General features: G+C 42.4%; 1 protein-coding gene across 1 annotated transcript in view; it reads left to right on the top strand.

Moving 5' to 3' along the window:
- The window catches only part of camta1a (calmodulin binding transcription activator 1a), a gene marked incomplete at both ends in the record, with an annotated part of 289,669 nt that overhangs the window by 252,924 nt on the left and 13,765 nt on the right, over nt 1-22,980 (top strand). The window contains 5 exon segments of the mRNA XM_083920379.1: nt 534-687; nt 5,200-5,340; nt 6,749-9,060; nt 12,744-12,870; nt 14,757-14,891. Of these exon segments, the coding sequence (XP_083776505.1) occupies nt 534-687; nt 5,200-5,340; nt 6,749-9,060; nt 12,744-12,870; nt 14,757-14,891 (2,869 nt within the window).

Here is a 22,980-nt window from a genome sequence, read left to right as displayed (position 1 = left end):
TTTATACCTTCCTTGTGTTTTTTGTAAGCTGCTGGAAACTCAATTTCCTTGCGGGAGTCATCCCAAAGGGATCAATAAAGAGAAGTCTAAGTCTAAGTCTAAGTCTTCTCACTTACTGGAAATACTTAGGTGAGGATGGTGCCTTAGCAGAGTGTGCAGGAGGCAGGAAGTGGATTACACTGTGGTCACGTAGCTATTTAGTAATTTGGTCATAAACATCCAACTCTCTTGCTGTTCCTAGAATTTGTCTGATGATTTTGGCGTCGACAGAAGTTCCATTGTCTCTCTAGTTGGACATTTCTTTGCTGTTTTCATGTAAATCACCCTTCTTCTTCAGCCTCATTTGTGTTCTCACATACTGCCGCCGGGTAATGTCTAGATCATTTCAGGTTTGCAGTGCATGTGTGAAAGGGGGCTGATGTGTCGGTACCACTCTTTGCATTTAAATCTTCAAGAAACCATGCTCTTAAACAGACTATCCATAAAGTCATCTTGTCTAACCTCCCCTTACTCCCTCTCCATGTGCTCCACAGAACCCTGATATTGTGCTCGTCCACTATTTGAATGTTCCAGCCATTGAGGATTGTGGGAAACCATGTGGTCCGATCCTGTGCTCCATCAACACAGACAAGAAGGAGTGGGCCAAATGGACAAAGGAGGAGCTGATTGGCCAGCTCAAGCCCATGTGTGAGTATTTGAATAATCCTATTCAGAACTATGCATTCACCCCAGTCTCAACTTTTGTTCTTAACCTTTAATACAAACAGTTGTTGACTCATCCAAAAAAAGAATTCATAGTTTTTATTTATCTACGTGCATGGGAAGACGAAACATAGTGGTTGTTGTTATTGTCTGGGGATGTAATGTCAAGTCCTATTTGCTGATAGCTGGTACACTAAGTGCCCTCAGCACATCAGTCAGGGAGCATCTTCGGCCAGTGTTCCTACGCTGTTATATGATTGTGTGCTCTTCCTGGAACCGTCTGATAGTTTAGGGTCAAAGTTCAGCTCTTCCCCTAGACCTCTGGCACCACTCTGGCCAGGCTGAGAGTGTGCCTCCTCTCTGGCCCAGGAAGGAAGTTGAGGCAGAGGAGGGCAGCAAGCTGGTTATTGATTCATGTTAGTGCGTGGGAGCAAGAATGTCTGACTCACCAGAAATCCCCCTCCACCCCTTTCTCTGTCTCTCTCCCACCTCAGTGGATTGATTCCTGTTGTTATCAGCTCTACTAATGTTCTGTGAGGTGCACTATGTGTTTTTATGAGTCTCTAGACCTCTTAAGATTGAGGCAATGTTTTGGAAAAAGTCAGGCTTCGTCTGATGATGATAATAGCTAAATAGGGACCTTGTGGGGCATTGACAATCTTTCAGACAGCTGTTAAGATGCCTTTAACAACCACACTGTGATTCGGGCATGTCTGGCAGTGGCCAGCAGGCCCGTGACTGATATTCCGATGGCCAATTATTGGAGATGTGGCCAGGTAAAGAGGAATGTGTCAGCAGCTTTACAAGCACACACACATGCTGGCTGCATACTGACAAGGCAGTCCAGACCATCATCACTGAGGACTTGGCTATATTGCTATCCTCCTCACTGCTCTGCTTGCTATAGTTTTAGGACATATTTTAACATAAAGCTTTACCTCAGGACAGCCACTGAACAACTTAACAACAGCCTACTGTATTCATTAGATTTGTGGCTTAATGCAGAAAACCAAGCACCATTTGCAGTAATGCGTAGAGTCATTAACTTTGGGAGTTGTTGGGACAAAGGGGGACAAAGGAGTGTGGGATGCCTTCTAGCTGCCAGGCTACATGAGGGGGCCACATAAAGAGCAAAAAATACCTCTCCTGCTTTCAGTCCCTTTGCTTTCTATCTTTCTTCTCCTCTCTATCCCTCTCTCTTTTTCCTGGAACATCCAGCATGTCAACACAAGCTCAGTGATGGAGCAACATTGCCATCTAGTGGTCATGGGAGATAGCAACCCCCATTACGATGTAGGAAACTAAGACTCGCGGTGAAGTCATGCTGTATTATCAATGCATTATTCAATCTTAAATTATAAATTAGCTCTTAACATACAGTGCATTTATTACCAGACTGACCTATATCTTAGAAAACGGGACCCGCATCTATTAGTAGGTTTGTTTTTTGCATTGCACAAGAATGTTGTATGTGTGCAGTGTAGTATCAACCTTTTTTGTATACAACAGAACTATCCTCGATTCCTCAGAGGTTATATGAATAAAGTAGCAAGACAGATTTCCATTTCCCCTTATCAGGAATGGTCAAAAGTACATCAACATTTGTAGTTTTAGTATTGAGTGGAGAATGCAAGATTGCAGGAGTGTACACTACAGTATGTTTGACACTAGGTCATATGCGGTATGTGTGGCCATATGTTAGGAAATTATTCTTATATTATGATGATGGTTCCTTTTTCACAAGCTGATTTTTGTCAGCACACAAACCCTTAGTTTAATGTCAAGTAGTTATTTTTCCAGAGCATTGTCATCTATTGCGATATAATTGCCCTTTTCCGTCTTGGCTCTTCCCTTTTGTTATTCTCTTCACCATATTTCAGCGCGCAAACCATTTGACACCTCTAATGATACAAAAAAACAACAAAAGGAACATTTTGGATTTCATTGATCATTGAGCTTATTCTGTCTCCTCATGACAAAAACACACACACACACACATGCTCTCAGTCGCAAAAACTTCCACATGCACGGATGCTCGCACACGGCAGCTCAAAGCCCTGTGAAACATGGCCTTGTCTGACCTCGTCCTCCTTAACGCCCTGCGGTGTTTGATGAGAAAGAGAAGGAGCAAGCGGGTGAAGAGGGGGGTAAGAGAGTGGCATCACTACTCAGTCACGCTACAGTTCCATAGACAAGGCAGCCAGCTTGATACACTCTTTTGGTCTAATGCTATAAACACGCAGCACTCTCCCCAGCTATGCCCCTAGCCTGCTGACAGATAGCGCATGAGCGGCTTTAACAAACACTCAGACAGACAGAGGGCCTGCCTCCAGGCTAGACAGACAGGGCCAGAGAAGCACAGACCAAGGAAAGATAGACGGGGCTGGCCATCATGTAAACGATTGTACTCCACTGTCCCACATAGTGCCCAATGCTACAGAGGCAACCAGATGGGCTATGCGTATTTCCTACGGATCAACTGTTTGTCATTAGGGCTGTGTGATGCTGCTCATGACAGGATGCAGTCATCAGGATGATGATGTGACTAGGTTGCTGTTTGGTGCTTCTGCTGTTGTTGCCTCTGGGATTAAACCTAGTGGCACTGCTCCTGTCATGTCTGCTTTGAAACATAACCCTCAGTGAGAAGAGCAGACAGGCAGACACTGTGGTAACTGTACGTCAACAACCCAGAGCCTCTAGGGTGACGCTCGTCTCGATGAAGGGGCAATTCTGGCATGAGGGATCAGGGTGGAGGGGAGACAAGATTGTTTGGACAAATAGGGATTGCACTACATGGTGGATGTAAGCTGTTGCATTAGGCTTTCACTCTTGCTCTGTCACCCTTTCTGAGTCAGATCTGCAGAACGGGTGCTCTTCTGTCCGGCAGCATCCCTACTGGCTCTGTCACAGAAGGGGATTCATGACAGTGTTTTTAGTATTCCTATGGCCCTATCATCTCTGTGTCAGTATTACAAATATCATCTCATTTGTACGATTTGCATTACACACTGTCAGGAGGTGAGCGGTGACTCAAGCCGCACTGTCGAATGGGATCTCCAGACAGACACAATTATTTGTGCAGTAATTACAGTGACATTAGATGAAACTCTCCTGTCACATTTAGTTTCCAATCATTTTTTTTCACCTCACTCACTCTAGATTAATGGCTGAACAAATCTGACTTTGTAACAGATCAAAAAGAAATCCTGTTTATGATTCTATAACCTGCCACAGTGAGTTGTGTGTGGAGCGTATGATCTCAGCTTGATCACAGCAGTTCTACTGACATCTGCTGGTGACCAGCCTGTAATCTGCCAAAGAATCTTAAAGCTTTCAAGTTAGATCCCTATCACAGTCATCCAATTATGTTCCCCAGCTTTTTTTACTTTGCCTTGACTAGCTCTGTCTTTAATCTGCATTACCCTCACCCTCTTACGCTGTTTTCATCTCCTTTTATCTCATATGCAAACAGACATGCACTGAGCAAATTCTCCCTGTTTTCTAAAACTCTTTATATATATATATATATATATATATATATATATATATATATATATATATATATATATATATATATATATTTCTCTCTTGCATATTTAACCAAAGGGAGGTACTGAAGTGGAGGGAACTTGAATTAAGGCAGGCTTGATTTTGTTTCGATGCTTCTCTTCTCGAATATTACCTTTTTTACCAGTTGAGAGCCTGAGCACTGCAGCAATGTGTGGTGTCTCCTACCACTTTTCAGCCACCAAAATCATCTCTCTCACAAAAGTGGTGGCTGGGCTGGTTAGTAAGTGGAGCGATAAAAAGTATTAGGAGTTGCTAGCGAGGTGTGACTGAGGCAGGGAGTGGAGCTTTACGGGAGAAAGCCCCTTTTTGTTTTCCCTTGGTGTAGCAGCAGATTCAGCAGCAGCTAGGTGGCGTTTCTCCCTAAAGGCTTTCCCCTTTCAGAACAGAGTCATAGGTCAGGGTAAGGGTGGAGCGTGGAAGGATTGGGCTTGCTTTCACCTTCATCAGCACTCACAGAGGGGAGGCCACAGAGTGGAAAGAGTCATGGGAGAGAAAGAGGCATAAAGTACAGAAGGTATTACAGTATGGAGAGACTAGAAAAAAACTGTTAAATTCTGGTCAAAGGAAACAAAACAAAGAGAAAAGCAGAAAATATATTGGAATTTAGAGTTATTAGTCGTATGTCAATAAGATATGATGGATAGCATGGAATCATAAATAGGACCAAAGGTAGTGCCACTTAAATTGCACTAATGAAATTACTGTTTTACCCGAGGCCAGTCAGTGGGGGTTGTTTGTTTCGCTTCTGGAAAAAAAAAATAATATTAATTTCTCTATTGTACCACGGTAACTTTGACATTTTAGAGAGGTGAGCAGTGAGCAGCATGATGTTTACTGGCAGACAGGCAGAGGGTGGGGCGGGGGGTCGGCGTGGCTGGTGGTCTGTTGGGCTGGCTGACATCTCTGTCTCCTCCTCTCTCCCGGCAGTTCATGGCATCAAGTGGACTTGCAGCAATGGGAACAGCAGCTCTGGCTTCTCAGTGGAGCAGCTAGTGCAACAGATTCTGGACAGCCACCAAACTAAGCCACCTCCCCGGACTCACAACTGCCTCTGCACAGGCACCCTGGGTAAGGGCTAGTGGGTGGGAGGGAGTTAGTTCTCAAGAGAGAACTGGAAAATTCCGCAAGAGAAACGAAAAGGCCATAAAGATATGGTTTGTTATATGGTAGATCAGAGAAGGTGGTTGAGGTACTTTATGGTCTGCGATTTATAGTGAAACTGAGTTTCAGGGTTATTGGCTTATTATTGTTGTTTACTGATAACTGTGTCAGGGCCATTTCTGAAAGAAGACAGCTGTTCCCAATGCTATGCCAATCAAATAGTTTCACCTGTGTAATTTCACTATAGGCTGTCACTCAGAAAAATAATGTAGAGCAGTGGTTTACTAATTTCTAGAACAAATTACTCTGGGTAACCTCCAGTTTAATTTTTACTTCTGGTGACTTAAAGTAACAAGCCATGCAAAACGTCTCATACATTCACTCACTGTAAAAAGAAAGACTAGTTTTATTGTCCCAGGGAAAAAACAGATCATCCATCTTTATCTCTGCTCATTGAACAATAGTATTGCTCAGTTGGGTATATGGTTATCAGTAGTATGTACGTGGTCCTGTTCAAACCTGGCAATAGCATGTGTCTTCAGTGATCCAATCACAAGTGGACAGCTCTAAGTACGTCAGTTGACTACTAGTGATCCCGTTTCACTTCCCTGCTCTATATGGGCAAAAGACACCTACATAATTTCCGTTTGCATACAAAAAATTATTTTAAAGAAGTTGTTTTTGTTGTTGTCTGTATGTTTAAATTTCAGTAGTTAATTTTACACAAATCATACATTATAAAGCCTTTTACAGAAATGCGCCATGACACGCTGCCTACAGTGTTGTGCCAACATTCATACTTCACACCGGCAAATGGTGCTATGTGTGTAGTATTTTTGGATTTTCAGGTATATTTTATTAACCTAAAAGTAAAGTTATTGTCGGTGTTGCAGTGACCACCAACTTTGCCAGGCAATTCCAGCGCACAGAGCTTCAGAGGGTCAGAATTAAGAGCAGACAGGTGTCAGATCTTAAACACAAAATTCACTCTCAGTGCTTTCTGTGACATGAGAAATACTTTCAAAGTATATGCTTAAAAATTCAAAAAACGCTCAAAAAACACAGAGCTACCTATAGCCCAGACGTCGTGGACGAAGCCAGCCTATGCAGAGTCAGTTGAGTAGGCGGTCCTTCAATGTGGGCCAGGACATATTCACATGCACACTGCTAAAAGAATGTGGTTATTTGCGACCCAGACCACCTCCAAATGTGGTCTGAACATTTAAATCTCAGTTCGTCCGAAATGCGTCTTTGGTGCATTCACACCTGTATTTAGACGCATGTTAATATCAGGTCTGAACAGGGCCTTAGGCTTTCTGTACCCCTCTCTCCGATCCAAATCCCCAACATTTTTTGTCTGTTTGTCCTCATATAGGTGCAGGGAGCAGTGTGCACCACAAATGCAACAGCGCCAAACATCGCATCATCTCCCCAAAGGTGGATCCCCGCTCAGGAGGCTACAGCAGTGCTCACTCTGAGGTACAAAACAACGATGTGTCGGAGGGGAAGACAGAGCACAGTGCCCATGGTGGAAGCAAAAGCTCTGGGGGAGGAGGCGGAGGGGGGAGTGCCAGAGAGAAACGCAACGGCAAAGTTCACAAGCCTGTCCTGCTGCACCAGAACAGCACAGAGGTGTCATCCACCAACCAGGTTGAGGTCCCTGACACCACGCAGAACTCCCCTGTGTCCATCAGCAGCGGCCTCAACAGCGATCCAGACATGGCTGACAGCCCCGTGGTGACAGGGATGAGCCACGTGGCCTCTGTCATGTCTGGCCTGTCTCAGAGTGTCTTTATGTCTGAGGTCACTGGAGACCCTGTCTACAGCATGTCTCCTACTGGGGGTCCCAACACTCACCTGATGGGTGCAGATGCCACCTCACAAGGCTTGGTGCTGTCTGTGACCTCCGATCGTCACAAATTTGCCTTCCCCGGTGGAGGAGTAGGGGAACCTGGGACCACCGCGACAGGAGACAGTCTGTCCATGCTGTCTTCAGCTGGGGTGTCTGAGGAACTGGTGCTCTCCAGCAGTCTGGACGCTGGAAGCATCAAGATCCCAGAGACCAATATGAACTTTGACCCTGACTGCTTCCTGAACAACCCCAAACAGGGCCAGACCTATGGAGGCAGTGCAATGAAGACAGAGGGCAACTCTTCCTCAGCTTCATCTTCTTCCGGTGGCAGCAGTTGCACCAACGGCAGTATGCAGCGCTCCCCCCCAATGTCCGACAATGGCTACACTTTCAGCTCAGCTTTGGTAAAGAATATCAAGACAGAAGACACATCCTTTGAGCAGCAGCTTGCCAAGGAGAGTGGCTACCAGGGGGGTATGGGGCCAGTAGTAAACTGTGGCAGCGGGGTGTCTGTGTCATCTGGTGCTGGTTCAGGCCAGGGCAGCCTTGCTCTGACCTCAGCAGGCTCCCTACTTCCTTCTGGTGGGGGTCTGAGTCCCAGCACCACCCTGGAGCAGATGGATTTCAGTGCTATTGATGCCAAGCAGGACTATACTTCTAGCGCTACCACAGTGAGCTATGGTCAGGCCATGTCCAGTCCTCACATGCAACACCAGAATCGTTCGCCCAGCTTCTTCCTCCAGGATTCTTCTCAGACCGGCCAAGCCCAGCAGGGGAGGCCCAGCATGGGCCAGAAAACACATTTGATGGAGCACAACTCCCATGACTCTGGAGCTTATATGGGGCTCCAAGTTGTGAAGACGGACTCCCCTGGCAGCAATGGCCACCTCCACCATCACCACCCAGCCCACCAGACCCAGCACAGGGCTAACTGTAATGGAGGCTCACCCACAGATGGGCCCGGTCAGGCTGGCTCTCTCCAGCTGCTACAGTACCAGGGGAGCTTTCCTGGGATGGGCACTGAGCATGAGGAGGTGGTTGGTCTAGAGCAACCAGGCAATGTTAGTTCAGCTCAGGCTGGAGTCACTGAGAACGGAGCTGAGAATCTACTCAAGCCAGGAGACCACATTCAGGCCTGTGGGGCAGGAAACGGAGAGGGTGCAGAGCACTACCTACAACAGGCCTCGGATGGTGGTGGAGGAGGGACCGGAGGTGCAGTACAAGCAATTCATAATGGCAACAACAATAATGATGGCAGCAACCGCTCCCAGCAGCAACAGCAGCTGCAGCCTCTCCTCCAAGGCACGAGTATGGTCCAGGGACTCTACAACGCTGTCGGAACACACCAAGGCCTAGGTGGAGCGGCCAGTAATGGAGGAGCAGGAGGGACAGGCATGGAAATCAGTCTGGATCACTTTGACATCTCTTTTGGTAACCAGTTCTCTGACCTCATCAATGACTTCATCTCAGTGGATGGCAGTGGAACCACCATGTCAGCTGGAGGAGCCCTGTATGCTCACCAGCTAGTCACATCCCACAGCTCCGATAGTCAGAACGCAGCTGGTGGAGCCCCCGGGCAAGGCCAGGAAGATGGAGGGGCCAGAGGCTCTGGCTACAGCCCCTCAGAGCTCTGTCTTCAGCCCTGCTGCAGCCCCCAGTCGCTGAGTGGAGGGGCTGGGGCAGGGGGAAACACCGGAGAGCCAGGATCATTGTCCTACATGAATGTAGCAGAGGTGGTTTCTGCAGCTGTAGCCCAGGGGGCTCTGGGAATGCTTCAGGCCACAGGCCGGCTCTTCATGGTCACTGACTACTCCCCAGAGTGGTCCTACCCTGAGGTGAGTGAAACACATCTACATTTCAAACTAGAGCAGCCCTGTAAACTACTTATTTTTTAAATAAATAATGTGAATGACTGAATAAATTAAATGAAAACAGAGGTGAATATATAGGTATAACTCAACTGTCCTTGTCAATATCCTGTAGACTCTCAAGTTGTTTTGATGTTTTAAATGAACAGTTCAGGAACCTTCTCCATTTCCACTTCCAGCAAAGTGTTTAAGATACATTAATGGGCAGCAAGATCTCTGCCAGACTTTTTTCATCTATGGTCAGTGTCTTCTTGGAGTAGAAAAAGCAAAACCTTCCGGATGCAAGAGGAAATTAAATACATTACATAATGATGGAAATCACCTTCTGTTCTGTTTCTTTTTCTCAGGAAAAATCTCTATGAACTGAAAATGATTGTCCCTATTTAAGAGTGATCTAAATGTATGAAGTTTAACATTACTGACAACAAAAGTGTTAATACATTCATTTATAGACAGAAAAATTACAAGGCAGATGGTAAAGTTTTAGCTAATATATATATAAACAAGTCAAAAAACTATTTCCATGCTTCACTGATGCAGAGGCATAAAAACAATGGACCTGAGAATAAACTAGCCCTGCTGCATACAGAGATTGATCAATCTTTGACCACTGCTTGAAAGGTTGCAGTAAATAGTTTGTACTTTGTCTACAACTGCAGCTATGTTCAGTTTGAATTTATGTCATTTATACTAGGCTTTATTTTCCACTGGGGATGGAGGAACATGTCTTCCTCAAATTTTCAGACAGTCGGTCCTGGAAGACGTTCAAAATGTTGCTCTCTGTTGTACACACAATGGAAAAAAGAAAGGTAGAAAGACAACTTCAAAGCTTACCTTCTCATCTCTGCACACATGGCCAATCACAGTGTGAGGTGGGCATGAAAGTCAGATCGTCTGTTTTGGAAACAGAAATGCTCAGACACAGCATGCTCATCTGACAAAAAGGTGTCGGGGGAGTGGGTTTCTGAAGCTATTCAACCATCCGACAAGCACTTCTGATGAACTATACTGGCCCCCTTAGGAGACTACTCAGGGCTGAAAAACATACTGTGACCTCTTATTTATATGGGTTTGGTTAAAAACAAATATTCAATCTGGTGAACAGTCTTTATTAACAGTTAATAATATTATAAAATGAATAAAATATTAACCAGATTAGACAAGAATCAAAATGAAACAGCAGAAATGGGCATATAAACAGACATCCATGCATACATGCACATCAAAATACATATACATACAGTATGTTTATTTAATACAATGCTGTGAAAAGGAAGGTATTTATTTTAGTTTTAAAAGAACACAGTGTCAGAGCACATCTAAGATCAGCAGGCAAAATTGTCAGGTGCATGAATACTGACTGCTGCCAGAAGAAAGTTCACCAGGCTCATCGAGGATCTGCAAGGGTTATAAACTGACAGCATGGCTGTCATAGCTTTATTGTCAGACTGTCATTATAATAGAAAACATAACCAATTACATCATATTGAATTTGCTATTACATTTTTGTGCATAAATTCAGGATATATTCACATAGTTTTACATGTTTTCTTCATTATGAAATCATAACGCCCTTGGGGTTGTATTCCAACAGAAAGAATGGCTATTGTATTTTCTCAAACTGATTTGGGAATGAAAGATATATTCCTCACATAAGCAGCAGCAATAATTATAATAAATATAAATATTTTTAGTGGAATCTAGGAGTGACTGAGTACAGGAGTCGAAGCAGTGAGGTCCATATAAGAGTATAGAGAGAAAAAAAAATGAAAGTGGTAATTATTGATTGTATTAAAATTGTCTCAGAAAATGGAGGAAACATGGATGTGTGAAATGTTCCCTGAAGAGATTAATTTTCCGATTTCAAAGTGAAATACAAAAATCATCCCAGGGTCTTTTTAGGTCAATTGGGTCATCAAATAAGCCATCAAGACCATTTTTACATATAAACGATTAACGTAGATTTTCCGAAGAGACCTTAGCAGTCTGCCTCGGCTAACACGGATTAGTTTGGGACGGCGAGCTGGACGCATTAAAAACGTCTTTTTTTAACCACTAATACTGCTCCAAATAACACCAAACCTCTGCAGTAGCATGATAAGACTTCCTACACATTAACCGAAGCACCAACAACGTAGTTTGTGAAAACCTAGTTTATTAAAAGAGTGTTTTGAAAGAATTAGCTACTGGCCCCGGTACCAGCTGCTCCATTCAAGTCCATTACCAAATACAATCCAAAAGGAAGGAGCCCACTGATGGTTTGTTCCAGCAAAACACGTAAACGTTGTGGTTTGTGTCAGTTTGGTGAAATGTCCCACACAGCTTTCCCTGCAGCACCGGAACATTATGCAGACCTCAGGGGTCAGGGGGTGTGTGTTGCCAGAAGACGCACAGTGAGTGCAGGCCCGGTAAAGCCGACTAAACTGCAACTTGAAGTGAAGAGAGACAGAATAGTTTGTGTTTGTATCTTTCCCAGCTGCGAAAAAGAAAAATATGAAAGCTTACAACCCAGAAACTTTTCATAGGCTGCCATTGTGGTACGATGACTGTGCTCTGATAAACCAGTGACTTATTGTTTTGAATCTGGACATTGAGACGCCGATCGAGATGCCTAGGCAGAGGGATTACCGTGTGTGCCACAAACCACAATGTTTATTTGTTTTGCTGGAATAAATTATCAATGGGCTCCCTGTATTTGGTAATGGACTTGAATGGAGCAGCTAGTACCGGGACCAGTAGATAAGTATTTCAAAACACTCTTTTAATACACTCCATTTTCACATACTACATTGTTGATGCTTTGGTTAATGCGTAGGGACGCTTATCATGCTACTGTAGAGGTTTGGTGTTATTTCTAAGTGGTTAAAACAGACGTTTTAATGCGTCCAACTTGCCGCCCCGTGCCTATCCGTGTTAGCCAATGCAGACTGGTAACATCTCCCCTGGAAAATCTGCATTAATCGTTCACACAAAAAATTGTCTCGATGTCTCATTTGATGACCCAATTTGCCTAAAAAGACCCTGGAATGATTTTACACCGAAGTTTCACTTTAAGCCAGGGTTTTGAATTTGTAGAAATATACAACAGGTCACTTGGAGGTAGTAGAGAAAGTGTATAAGCATAATGGCATGCTGTTTTGTCTTTGGAGAAATTGTAATAGTATTGATAATAGTATTTAGCATCAGCTAAATGTTTGAAATATGAATGTAACATAAAACAAATAAGAGACCCAAGCAAGCAGATAAGAATGGCTGCAGTCTTCTTAAGATTTTGTACTGAAATATTTTACCAAAAATATGTAGACCAATATATTGTGCATCAAATTCCCCCTGTCTATCACTCAGTGATAATGCATAGCAATGTCTTTTCAGTACAATTATGTTGTCAGCAGTAATACCCTTCCATGACCTCTGGAGGGCAGAAAAATATGAGTTGTTTTTTTTAGAGCAATTAGTTTTGCGAAATGATGTGGAGTATCCACATGGTGGCAGCAGAGATCAGTATCAGATTTGTTTTCTGTTTTTCAGTGTCATTCTTATCTCTACACGCTAGATGGCAGAGTAACAACAAATAATATAAGCAGGGCTACTTATACCTGACTTGGCAGTTGTGTTATGAGTTTGTTTCACCCATTTTTCCTTTTTTTAAGGGGGGAGTTAAGGTGCTGATCACTGGGCCCTGGCAAGAGGCCAGCTCCAACTACAGCTGCTTATTTGACCAGATCTCCGTCCCAGCATCTCTCATCCAACCAGGGGTGCTTCGCTGCTACTGCCCAGGTAAGACAGGAGAGTGCTCACACACACATACACACACACACACACACACACACACACACACACACACACAGCAAAGAAGAGAAGCGACATTTTATGAGATTACACCATCACGTTATTTATAAACCAGAGGAGCTGACTTTACTACTGGCATTTCACTTTTTTGACTTTAAACAAAAGGCAAATTTCTATCATCCGAAATACATTTTACATCCGGTAACATGTTTTCTATGATGTTGTTTTCAGGTTGGGGGGTACCGAGGGTAGTGTTGCTTAGTTTGTGTGTACCATTTGAAAAAGAATGTCATTAACTGTAATTTTATAAATGGCAGGTCGTTAATATGTAGTAATGTGATCAGCACGATGTTTTGTGTATTAAATGTGGATTTTTACACATCATTTTTAAGGTAAGCAAGTGCCTTTTCAAAATAATCTCAATAATTATATATTAAAATACTGGAAATCCAAGTCAATTTTTTAACAATGAGTAAAGAAAAGATCCTTAAAAAACAGTGTAAACCAGTGTTTAGCTGCCCATACAGTTCTTTTAAGTCCTGTATCAAAGGTACTACTGTATATGTCTGCCAAACTGTCAAAGGTTTATTCAGTCGCAGTTCTAGCAGGTAAACCTCCTGTGGTATCATGTCAGTCAATGTCCATCCTTCCATCTATCTTCAAATGCTTGTCCCCATCCTGGTCGCAGTGGGGCTGGAGCTGATCCCAGCTTACATTGGGCATGAGGCGGGGTACACCCGTGACAGGACGCCAGTCTATCACAGGGCACATAGAGACAAACAGAGACAGACAACAATTCTCACTCACACTCACACCAAGCAGCAATTTAGAGTCATCAAATGAACCTAACACCTGCATGTCTTTGGAAGCCGGAGAACCCGGAGAAAACCCACGCAGACACGGGGAGAACATGTGAACTTCACACAGAAGGGCTCTTGCTGTGAGGCGACAGTGTTAACCACAACACCACTGTTCCGCCTATCTCAGTCAATGTAATACTGTTAATTTTATTCTAATATAGTCATGTGATTTAAATGACAGTAGTTTCATGGAAAATTGAGCCAGTCAAATCTCATTACATAATAATGACACTGACTGCATATCCACACCCAAAATATTTAGATTTTTCCCCTTTTTCTGAAAAAGACAATATTCTTACTCATCTGGTTACAATGAAATTGTCTAATGAAAATAAATAGTTCACTAATATCATTGTTTACGTGCAGACGTGCTTTCTTCTGAATTTTTTCACCAGTGGCAAACACAGCATACTTGTTTAAGTTTTTCAACCACCTTTTTGAAAAGGTTGGTGTTGCGATGTTTGTGCATATCGAAAAACCTGTTGATATCAAAGTCTTTCATTTAAAACTAGGTGTGTTTTTTTTTTGGGCATAAGCTCTTTGTGTACAACAACAAAGGCAATGCATAGAGCTGACCGTAAGCCGTAAACAGTCAATAACTGAAGCAAACTGAGGTAAACGGACTTGCATTTATGTAGCGCCTTTCTAATTTGACTTCTCAAAGCGATTTATAGTACATGGCACATTCACCCATTCATATACACATGTATACACTACATGCCGACTAGAGGAGCCACGGTTCAAACTGCCGATCTTCTTATTAGTGGACTACCTCCTAAGCCCAAAAAATGCATGGTGTTAAGTGTTTATTGCAAAATGGTAACATCTTGAGACACGTATTCCCAATACGCTGTATACATGTCCAATGAATGCTTTTAAAACTTAAATAATCTGTTGTATCCCACATCAATATTCAGAAAAATACCTTTTTTGGAATATCCAAACGTACTATGCTGTCTACATGACCTACATACTTTACATGTACTGAGTTCTCATTATCATCTCCCTCTCCAGCTCATGACACAGGTCTGGTGACGCTGCAGGTGGCTGTCAGTAACCAGATCATCTCCAACTCTGTGGTGTTTGAGTACAAGGCCCGCGCTCTTCCTTCACTGCCATCATCTCAGCACGACTGGCTCTCGCTGGATGGTAAGTCTCTTAAGTCTCTTGCTTTGACTCCTTCTATCTGTCATTTTTTTCCTCTCAGTTTTCTTTACTAAGTACTTCTTTATGTGAATCCATATTCTTCTTTCTGGCTCTCCAAATCGCCCTTATTGATTTGGCTAATTTTGATTACTGATCTGCAGGACCATCATGCATTAAAAGTTCTCTCTCTAGCTTTGAACCAGTTTGTCGCATCTTACACATTCACATGCATTAGCTCACCCTGGAGACAAACAAGTCTGCAGGATATTTTGAAATGTAATAAGGGAACTGCCCAAAAGATCATCAATAATCATATTTTCACTGTTGTTAAATAGTTCTGATGCACAGATATTCAGCTTGGGCTGAATTTTGGTCTTAATGTTGTCACATTTAACAAGAGAATAATGACTTTAATATAAAATCCTGTGTTTCTAGCCATAAAACATGCTGGTTCTTTGATCCTCGGCCAAAAGGTTGTTGTATTGTCATTGACTGAGCTGCTACTGCACAGTATGTTTAGTAAGAACCTCCAGAACCTTTGTTGGTAAAAGGGCTGGACGGTATTTCAATATTTCCATTGATCAACTTTTATTGGTACTGTATTGCTGTCTCATGATCATACCATGTTATTGTTTTACAAAATGATGTTGTCCGAATGAATGAATCTGAGTAAACTGTACTGAATGTAGAGCTTGGTATCGCCACTCATTTATGCAAATGGTTTAGATTTCTGATTTGATTCAGTATGGATTTGATAAGGGATATGCAAATGCTGTTAATTGTACAATGAACCCTGTAACCTGGTGCATTATTCAAATATTAATGTTTACAGTAAGAATTTAACCCAAAGCCGTTACATTAATGTACATTTTTATTTAACATGAACACACTACAGCAGTTAACACAATAAAGGCCAACTCTACAATCTCCACAGTCTGTGAGTATAAATAAGTAAAGTGCTTTCTCTTGTGCAGGGGGTGCAGTGCAGGGACGGTATAAACCTAAACCCATACATTCTGTAAATATCCATGCCAGTTTTTCCCTCGCCAAAATTTAACCTAACTTTTTTTAGTTAGTGTTTTTTTAAGCGTTAGAGTTCCTTTCCTGATGAGCCAGCATGACATGATTGGTACCAATGGATGCCTTAGGTCGTTTTGTTTTATGTGATATAATATATTCACTGTAGCTTGAAAACTAAGCCTGCTACAGCCTTTTAAGATGTGATGTGCCCAGATCATCAGCAGGTCTCACAGGGTTAAAGACTGATCTCAAGATTTTGTGAATCAATATCAGATCATTCATGGATTTGAATTAGAAGATGGATTTTTTTAAAAACCAGCCCTAACTTAAAGACTAAGCAAAATGTCTACTAAGACTAAGACTAAGCAACAATTTGACAGACCTACAACCGGTCAGAGCAACAAAACCGTGATGCGTGGTCCGTTTTGAAGCAGGAAAACAATGGTGGTTCAGTTGCATCACAAACTTTTTCAAATTTCAGCTAAACAATACACTAAAATGTGTTTTTTGAAAACACTGTATGTGAGACCATACAGCAACAGAATCTTGATTCATATTTGATCAGCCCTGTCCAGTTTCACAGTTTGACCTGAGTTTCGTGAGCCTGCTAAGCTGCACTGGACGGACCTTCAGACTGGGTGGTAACATATCATCCAGCCCAACTTGGTATTACAAGAGAGAAACTGATTGTCACTTTCACTTTGTAATCTGTCATTTTGAGATGTGCAAATGATATACCACGTCATATTCAAAGGGTAGCCTCATTGTCTCATCTTGCTTATGTTACAATCAGCCAATAGGAACACTTTCCCCTTACAGTAAAAACGCTTTTGTAGATCAGCATCATAGATGTCTTCTACATAAAACAAAAGATGCTGCAAGTTTGGCAAATTTCCATCATTCAAATTAAGTCTGTGAGTCAGAAGACCTACTTTAGGCATGTTCACCAGAATGTAATGAGTATGTATTGCCTGTAAGTATGTGTGTGTGTGTGTGTGTGTGTGTGTGTGTGTGTGTGTGTGTGTGTGTGTGTGTGTGTGTGTGTGTGTGTGTGTGTGTGTGTGTGTGTGTGTGTGTGTGTGTGTGTGTGTGTGTGTGTGGCGGGGGAGCGATTGCTGCAGTGCTTGAGCATTGACAGGATAAAGTAGGGCATGGCGAAGCACAGGCTCACAGGACAGCTGCATTGCAGACGGCCCTTTAGGGAGTGGGAGTGAGTAATTGAGAGCTGGCGGCTCCCATACATGGCAATACCAGTGGATCCCTCCGCCATTCATACCCTACTGCCTCACTGGCCCATTCACAGAACCAGTTAAGGAGGAGCTGACTGTGTCAGGGAAAACACAGCCCACCCTATTACCTTACTTATTTTAACCCTTTGTCTGCTAGCTCTCACTGTTTTTGTCTCATAGCAATCTGTGGTCTCTTATTCCAGGATGACAATGGCATGTAGTGATCCATAAAGATCATTGGCTGCATTGTTATTTTCACGTGTAAAGTGAAATGAAATCCTCTGTTGTATCCAGCTACTGACAAATGATTTGCCCCTACAAGTATTAGAGAAAAAGACATAGTCATATAGAACAAAAGACATTTGCAGTATTGTAAAAAACAAAGACACCAATAAGTTGAAAAACACTGAGTTTGTGTGATATATATAATATTAAGTTTATTGTATCAATAAAACACGGTTGTGCAGAGAGAGATTAGCCATAGGAAAAAGAAAGGGATGTTTCTGTTGCAATACTGAAGTGTGCCAATCACACACATGATGGATTGTTACTCAAGAGATCGGTGTTCCTCCATCCGACGTTGTGGACAGCGACCCTTAACTCTTAAAGAGGGTTAACAGAGAAGAGTTTCCTTTTCTCCCAAAAGTAAATCCTGTTGTCTTTTGGTTTATTGTTTGTCCCTCGTAATCACAGAGAAATTCAATTTCCATGGCGAGAGACCATATAACCTTGTTTCAGAAGTAGGGCAGGATGTGATCACTTGTGCACGTGCAGTCATTACATGGATAAACGTCCACAGTTTTGACGCACAAACAAGAGAAGCAAGAAGCGCTTCTCCAGCGGAATAATGAGAACTGTTGGAGCCATGTGGGTTTTTTTTGGTTATTTTTTTATGAAAGCTTAATTGAGATACTTTGTGTTTCGGTATGTGACGTCACAGGGGGCGGTGACTTGAAGGTGATGGGTCACGTCACCTAATTAAGTGATAAATGACACAGGTGTCTGGTAGGAGCGTGCTGAGAGAAAACAGTTCTTACCGCACGCAACTGAATGATCAACACAATTAATGAACACAGAAGATAGTTTAAGTTATTTGCAAAATTACCAACACCCAATTTGACCGTTCAACATACCACCGTGACTATCAGCATAGGGCCAATTAGTCACTACGAGAACTATAAGTTCCCCCACTTTCACTGATGTGCCTATAGATTCTTGTTTCCTACGTGACTACAGACTCACGCTACTTAACCCCCACGGCCAGTCCCCTGATTAACTTTAGGTTGCTGACATTACGTGCCACATACGTGCAATATTTCGTCCGAGTCCGCAGCGGTGTGTTGTATAGCTGTGTGAGCTTGTTCTCCCGCGGAAGACTCACTGTGCTGTGATGTGCTAATGGCACAGCTGCCTGCCTGCCTTGATTTGTCATAATGCAGAGTGGGGGAAGGGGCGCTTTTTCTCTGCAGCACTGCAGGTACGGAGCCATGGGCAGGACAGAAAAGCTGTCGGAGCTGCAGAACACTCATCGTCCGCCCAAATAAGTCCCTGAGCTCAGAAAAGCACGACCCGAGCCGGGAGAGGTTCGCTGGGAACAGCCAAATCACAGCACCGCATAGCGGCAAACAGACTGTTAGTGTACAGGGGAGCGTGTTGACAGTACTGACTCTAAGTACACCGGTGTGACAAACGGCAGATCGTGTACACACAATGCAGGAGCGGAGGAGTGGGCGTGTTTGGGTAAACATGGTAAACTACCGCAAACAGAGCAAGATTTAGTCTGAGACGGGCAGCCTGGTTAGGGGGGAGGTCGAATCCAGTCGTGTTTTGAACGTTTGTACCGACTTTCTCTGGTGTGCGAGAGACTCCCTGCAGGCGCACAGTGAACCGACTTAACAGCCTCGCGCGTCGAGCAGAGTGGATCTATTTGATTAGCAATGCTTAATATTACTATAACAAGCCAAATAAGCAATAATAACAATAGGATAAGGGGCGAGCTTTTAGGAGCAGGACCGCAGCGAACGGGAATTAGGGCGTCTGTTTACCGGCGGCACGTGCGCACACCGTCTCCTAGCAGCGGTATTTGTCATTTTACTGCAGGCTGGGATAGCAGCGACTACTAGAAACACAAGGAAAGTGTGTATGTGTGTGAGGTGAAACAAGTGAAGAGGAGGAGGGGGCTATTAGAGGAAGAAGAGTAGTGAGCGGTCTCTCTCCCTCCCTCTTTCTCTCTCTCTCTCTCTCTCCCCTCACGCCGCTCGTTTCCCTCACTTTGTTCTATTGTTGACGAGTGCTCTGTTGAGATTGAGATTCAGTCTACACCAAGGATATATATTTTTATTGTTTCTCCGGTTAACACCATGCAGTAGCCTGACCGTGAGGCTGTGGGGGCAAAGCTGCAATTTGAGTGAAATGCAGCTTTGGTTGGACTTCTTTGGGTCAGGATGCCTGTGAATGACACCTGCATCTCCTAAAAGACAAAAGAGGCAGTGTTTTTGGCTTTGAGGTGGACTCTACCAATGGAAAATAAGATAGAAGGTTAGAAGTGTTTAGTTCAACCTATGGTTGTAGTGCTGTGCTGTGCTGTGCTGTGTTTGTGTTGTGTTCAGGCTGTTTTCGTGTTCTGTGCCTTTCTCGTGTATGTCAGAAGAAGTTAAGTCACATGTTTCTTCAAACATCCCGCATGCTACGTTAATGTGTCTTAATGTAGTCCAGCTTTGTCTGCGCTGTAGCAGAGTTTTACAGAAATGGTCTATTTTAGCCACATGCTTTCTTCAAGTGTTTCATGTGACTCTGCCTCATTGCAGAGCACCGGAGAGTTGACGTTGATAGTAGCCAACTCCTGACTCACGACTAGTGCTTGGGCATATTTAAGACTCCCCAAGATGCCTTCAGAGACAAATAACAGTTTTTGTTTTTTTATGGAATTTTTAATAGCAAATTAAGTTATACTTAAAGCTCTTGTGCAGCTGTTTTTTAAAGTCTGGTACTTCTTACAAAACCTGCGTCTGTTTCTTGACAGTTTTCGTCTGTTTGTTATGTTGAACTATAGGGCCACTGTCTCTCAGGCTGTTGTCAGCTGCAAGTGTTGTTTCACGTGTTGTTGAAAGTGTGGCAGTTGCTATAGCGCATTAGAGGGTTGTCGCATCCCTGACTGATGCTCAGGTTATTGGGGCCAGAAACTCGTCCCTGAAATCTACTTATGCTGTTTGTAGTTCAGATTCCATTCAAGGCTTATCTTATCAATAGCATGGAGTAATTAAACAGTTAAAATAGGTAGAAATAAAAACCACGTTGCTACAGTAGTCCATGAGTCCATGAGGCTGCTGAGCGTTTCAGCACCACACATCTGTGAACAGCGACTCCACGTTAACACTGTTCAGCCACCAAACTTTGCTTTAGCTGAGCGCTTTCCTTTACCATTTACAGTGAGAGAATTACAGATATACATTACTCTACCTGTTGCTTGTCTGTGAAGTTCCCATATTCAATGCATGAAACAAAACACTTTGCTCATATTGCTTATAGCCTCTTTAGAAGAATTGTGAAAAAGACACAATAAAACAGACCAAAATTGCAAGGTCTTGCAGAATTTGTTTTGAAGAAGTTGATGAATCATGAACAGTGCTTTTGTATGTTTTACATCTAGGTCTAATGCATTTGCATACATTGTTCTAATGTCAAGTAAAGCTATTTTGCTACCACTTTTTGATGTAAAGTGGTTTACTTAGCATAACTGGCAGAAGTAGGAACAGTTTGCATCTTGGTTTAACTACACAAAACAATGTATTAGTTGAGTTGTACTAGTAGTAGCACTACTATAGTAGTAGTTGTGTGCTTGTTGCAGAAGCACGAGCAGCATTCGTTTTTTTTTTTATAATATCACTTTAGCAGGAGTATTGCCCCCTTTGCCATATCCCCAAATAAAATGACACAATGGACACTGTATAGATATGTGTGTGTGCATATATATATACATGAGCGTGTGGACATGTGTACAGTATGTACGTATATGTTTGTTTACATCTAGGGACATGGATGTATATATATATATATATATGTATATGTATCCATTATGTCAGCTGTGTTGCATTTATCATGGGGGCATGAACATGTGTAGGCTGTGAAAAAAGGTTTCCCCCCCTCTGGGACATTAAATACCTATAATAATATATATTTTAAAAACAGCAGTATTATAAGTTGATGTTTTCATGTGTTACTGTTGTAGTAATAACAGAAGCAATCATAGTAGTACTAGTAACAGCAGCAGTGCCGTGGGAATGCTTACACCTAAAGGTGATGGATCACCCCAGACTAGAGGTTTTAAAGAGATAGGTACATATAAAGAGAAACAGTCATTTGTAGAGAGCACATCATTTTTGACTATTCTGTTGGTGACTGACTCCTATTATACTATTGCTTTCTTACAGTGATGCTACTTTATTTATTTAACCTTATAGTTTGTCTGAGATATAGCGAGTAGAGATAAAAATCAGCTAGGATTCAGCTATCTTTCTTATACAATACAATATACAAGTAATGCATTGAATATTACCTCCAAGAAATGTTTGTTTCTTTATTAACACATTTTTTAAAAGATATAATATATATAATACGCAGGTGAATGTGAAAGAGAATTGCCTAAACCCTCCAGGGGCTTGAAGAATGGCATTCTCCAGGCAGCATATTACAGGAAATAGTTACAGCAAAGTACACAATTTGTGGTGGGGCTGTCAAATAGGTGTCATGAAAGCCTTTGGTAAGTTTTAAAGCTATAGTTTGAGGCTTGCATTAGATTACATTATAGTATGCATCAGAATCTGTCTGTGATTTGAAATATGCATTATATTCTCCATCTCTGTGCTAACAGGCTCCAGTCTGCTTCTATAGCACAAGGGGGTAATTTATTGTCCTGTTTTCTGAGCTAATTGTACAGTATATTAATAACTATAATCTAGGGAAAGCTTCTTTTATGCTATGTTTTGTTGGCCAGTCTGCTAATGTGCTAATTTAATTCAGGTTCACTCCCTGATCATGCTGTGCAGTTGTATCCCTCTGAGGTATCATTAACCCAAATTAAAATAGAGGGGGTAATATATGTGGACTCAATCATATCACACTCAGATAAAATGTCTATCTATCTCTATTCACTCTGCTGTCTGTCCTCACTTGTAAATTACAATTGTTGCTAGAGTATAATAAAAGATTCTAGTGTGTGACAAAAGACAGGAATATAATTTTAAGTTTAATGTGGGAAAAGATTTAGAGAAACAGGCTGAGAACCATGTGAATGCATTTAGCCTAACTGTGTTGTCTTACTATTATTGGAAAGCTTTGGAGATGTCCTGTCCCTTGGGTTGTGGTGTTTTATATCAGATTGATTAATCTTTGAAATTATTTCTCCTCTCATCTCGGATTTGCTCTCCTGCCTGCAGCTGATGTGTCAAGCAGCATATAGTTGTTTATGTAAAGTGGAAGCTAATGATATGTACTTGTTACTGTCAATCTATAAACAATCAACCTACCCTACTTTTCACGACAAAAAAGCCAATATCGTATTACTCTATCAGTGAGATAGTGAATGACAGTGAATCCCCATGGTGTGCATTCTTGGCATTTTACCTTCAATATGACACAATGTATCTGTTCAGCGCTGAGACTTCTCATATTGACCTATATATCTGGACAAATGCCAGTAGGTTAAGAGCTGCTTCACCTTTATGGCAGAATAGAAAAGTACTGTTCAAGTATTGTGACCTTTGTTTTCGGCCATTAAACTGCTGTATATGCTCGAGAATAAATTCTCTTTGGAAACAGTGGTGAGACATAATTTTCTGACAGGA

The sequence above is a fragment of the Echiichthys vipera genome (assembly GCF_963691815.1).
Source record: "Echiichthys vipera genome assembly, chromosome: 9".
NCBI lineage: Eukaryota > Metazoa > Chordata > Actinopteri > Perciformes > Trachinidae > Echiichthys > Echiichthys vipera.
The sequence above is the reverse complement of the archived record's forward strand: the minus strand, read 5'-3'. Positions and strand labels throughout refer to the sequence as shown.